Here is a 2,490-nt window from a genome sequence, read left to right on the forward strand (position 1 = left end):
CTGAACAAATCCTTAATTAAAGTATAAAATGGTAGATTAATCAAGAAATGGGAATTTTTATTATTTGCTCAATTTAAGAGAGCACAGATACAATTCTGTCCCTGTGCAAGACGCCACAAAAGAGACTTGTCTGAGAGAAACCAAGAATAGATGCGATCGCAATGAGAGAACTGGTCACTCAAATGACCAATAAACTCAGGATAAATAAAATCATTGTAGTGGCCATTGACAGTATGTCCAACTTCATAAGAAGAACGAGAAAGACGCTGAAGTTCTATTATTCATAATTCAACAGTAGGATTCATACAGCGTATAATTAACAGCTTTAACTCAATCAAAGTTTTTCATCCCATTCAAATTTCATTTTATCCAAACATAAGATTTACTGCTATGAGTTTCAATTCAATAACCCCAGATAAATAAATTTACAGAGAGCTGTGATGCCAAGAGGATAAAACTCGTGTTCGTTCTCTTTCACAATACTGTGCATGTGAAATGCCGTGGATAAATTTCCCAGCACTATGTATAGAATACTTCTTACATGCAAAAGCATACAAAACTCAATTCCATAAATTTTGTTTTATTAAACCTACTCAGGACTTGATATCTCAAAATTCCACAGAGCTAAGTGGCTGCTAACAAGTTACAAGCACAATTAATTTGTACTGATAACAAAATAATATAAAAAGTTTGGTTTTGAATAAAACGAGAGCATTATCCAGAGATTTTATACCAGTGAGGTCATGCACTGTTATTTCAGATAAGAAAACAGCTTAGTAGCGACCTGTGTTTGAGAAGCATATCAGCAGCAGATCAGTACAACAAAATTTCAATCATTGCCCTAAAGAAGGCAGAGGGAAAAAATATGTAGGCAGAGGAAATGAGACTTACACATTTGTCAACACAACGCCAATAATCAAAGTACTGTCCAGTACAGTGTTTGTTCCCACTTTCATCCCCTTGAATCCTTTTAGCACACGCCTATCAGAATCTTCAAATTAGATTTGCAATTTGACAGAAGCGTTATAAGTAATATTGAAAGAGCATAGGTATGAGCTATGCTCGTCCCTTGTGTGATTGCATGTCATGAACTGCACAAACTGTACATGGGTGCCATCCAGCAACTACTGGACGGGAATGTTTAAAAGTTGAGATAAAACAAACCATTATAAAAAAATTGAAATTAGTACATTCATAAAGCTTGTGTACATTCATCAGACAGCCAATTAATCAGGAAATCTCATACCAAATTGCTCAGTGACTTTGTGGTGACGAGGGACGAAACGAATGACCCAATGGCAAATAAGTTGATGCCTCAAGAGAAAATTGCTTGAGAAGGACCAAAGTAGTGAGAAAATGTAAAGGAAAAAGAAGAGGAAAGGGACAAACGAAAAATAAAGTAATGTGTACAGTTAGCAACATTACATATTAAGTGATCGCATGGCCAGAAGGCCACAAAAGTAACCAAAAATTAAAAAAGAGAACAAAATATCTGAGGAGAAATGAGCTCAGAAATCACCTGATACTCTCTAAGTGGCCGTGTACATGGTGCCTTGCACCGCTCTTCAAGTTCCTTCTTTGGATCTATAGGCTCGTCATCAGCCCTACATAGACAATACAAACTTGAAGAAAAGGGCAGCAAATGGAGTCATGGAGGGTACTCCTCAAATTAAAGCATGTATGCGAAGTGTTTATAAACGGTTTAAATTATATAGATAATGCCAATAAGTGGTGAATCAGTGGGTAGTAATAAAATGTGACTTTAAGTGTTTATAAACATTTTATTAACATGAACCAATCATAGGCCTAATCATGAACTGTAAAGTACTACAACAGTTATTCTACGGGTATCCAACTTAGACATCTCTCAAAGTCTCCAAAGTCTCGGTAAAATAACATAGGGCTTGTACTTTGTAATCTTATATGAATATTTGACAGTACAGTAATTCTGAAGGTAGGCCAAACCTCTTTATAGAAGCTTAACCAGTGTTTTCAAAAGCGCATGAAGTTGCATCTTAAGCCGAGATCACTAGATGCGTTAAAGCTTACCTCTTTTTAGAAGCTTAACCAGAGTTTTCAAAAGCGCATGAAGTTGCATCTTAAGCGGAGATCACTAGAAGTGTCGAAGCTTACACTTTGAGTGCCTTTGTTGGGGCATAAGGCTTGAATTATGAGGCGAATGCCCACAGCATAAGCCTCTGGCAGGCAACAGCGCTCGCTCCTTAGTCTTGCTCTTGCGAGCTATTTTTTTGTTAGCCTTAGTAGGTCCTCTCTTTTTTTCTTTCTTGGGTATTTTTCTGTCTCTTTTTTCCCCTCTGATTTTCTTTTCGTTTAAAATCAAAGCAACAAATTTTGTAAAAATAACTGATCACTTGTTTTCAATTGTCTTAGACATCTAGTTTTTGTTGTAGCTGTTTTGTTATGTGATTATTACTTGTCAATTACTTTCTGATAGTTTGTTTATCCATTTTAAGCTTCTAGTTGCAAAAG

General features: G+C 36.1%; 1 protein-coding gene across 1 annotated transcript; it reads right to left on the reverse strand.

Moving 5' to 3' along the window:
- Nucleotides 1-330: 330 nt before the first annotated feature.
- LOC111376329 lies at nt 331-2,098 on the reverse strand. Its single transcript, XM_022999279.1, has 5 exons — nt 2,050-2,098; nt 1,846-1,967; nt 1,520-1,648; nt 892-981; nt 331-784 (listed from the first exon to the last, which is right to left on the reverse strand). Exons 1-5 carry the CDS (start codon nt 2,096-2,098, stop codon nt 752-754), a joined length of 423 nt encoding a protein of 140 aa, XP_022855047.1. The 3' UTR covers nt 331-751.
- Between the last annotated feature and the right edge of the window lie 392 nt (nt 2,099-2,490).

Source organism: Olea europaea, unplaced genomic scaffold (assembly GCF_002742605.1).
Source record: "Olea europaea var. sylvestris unplaced genomic scaffold, O_europaea_v1 scaffold14911, whole genome shotgun sequence".
Classification (NCBI taxonomy): Eukaryota; Viridiplantae; Streptophyta; class Magnoliopsida; order Lamiales; family Oleaceae; genus Olea; species Olea europaea.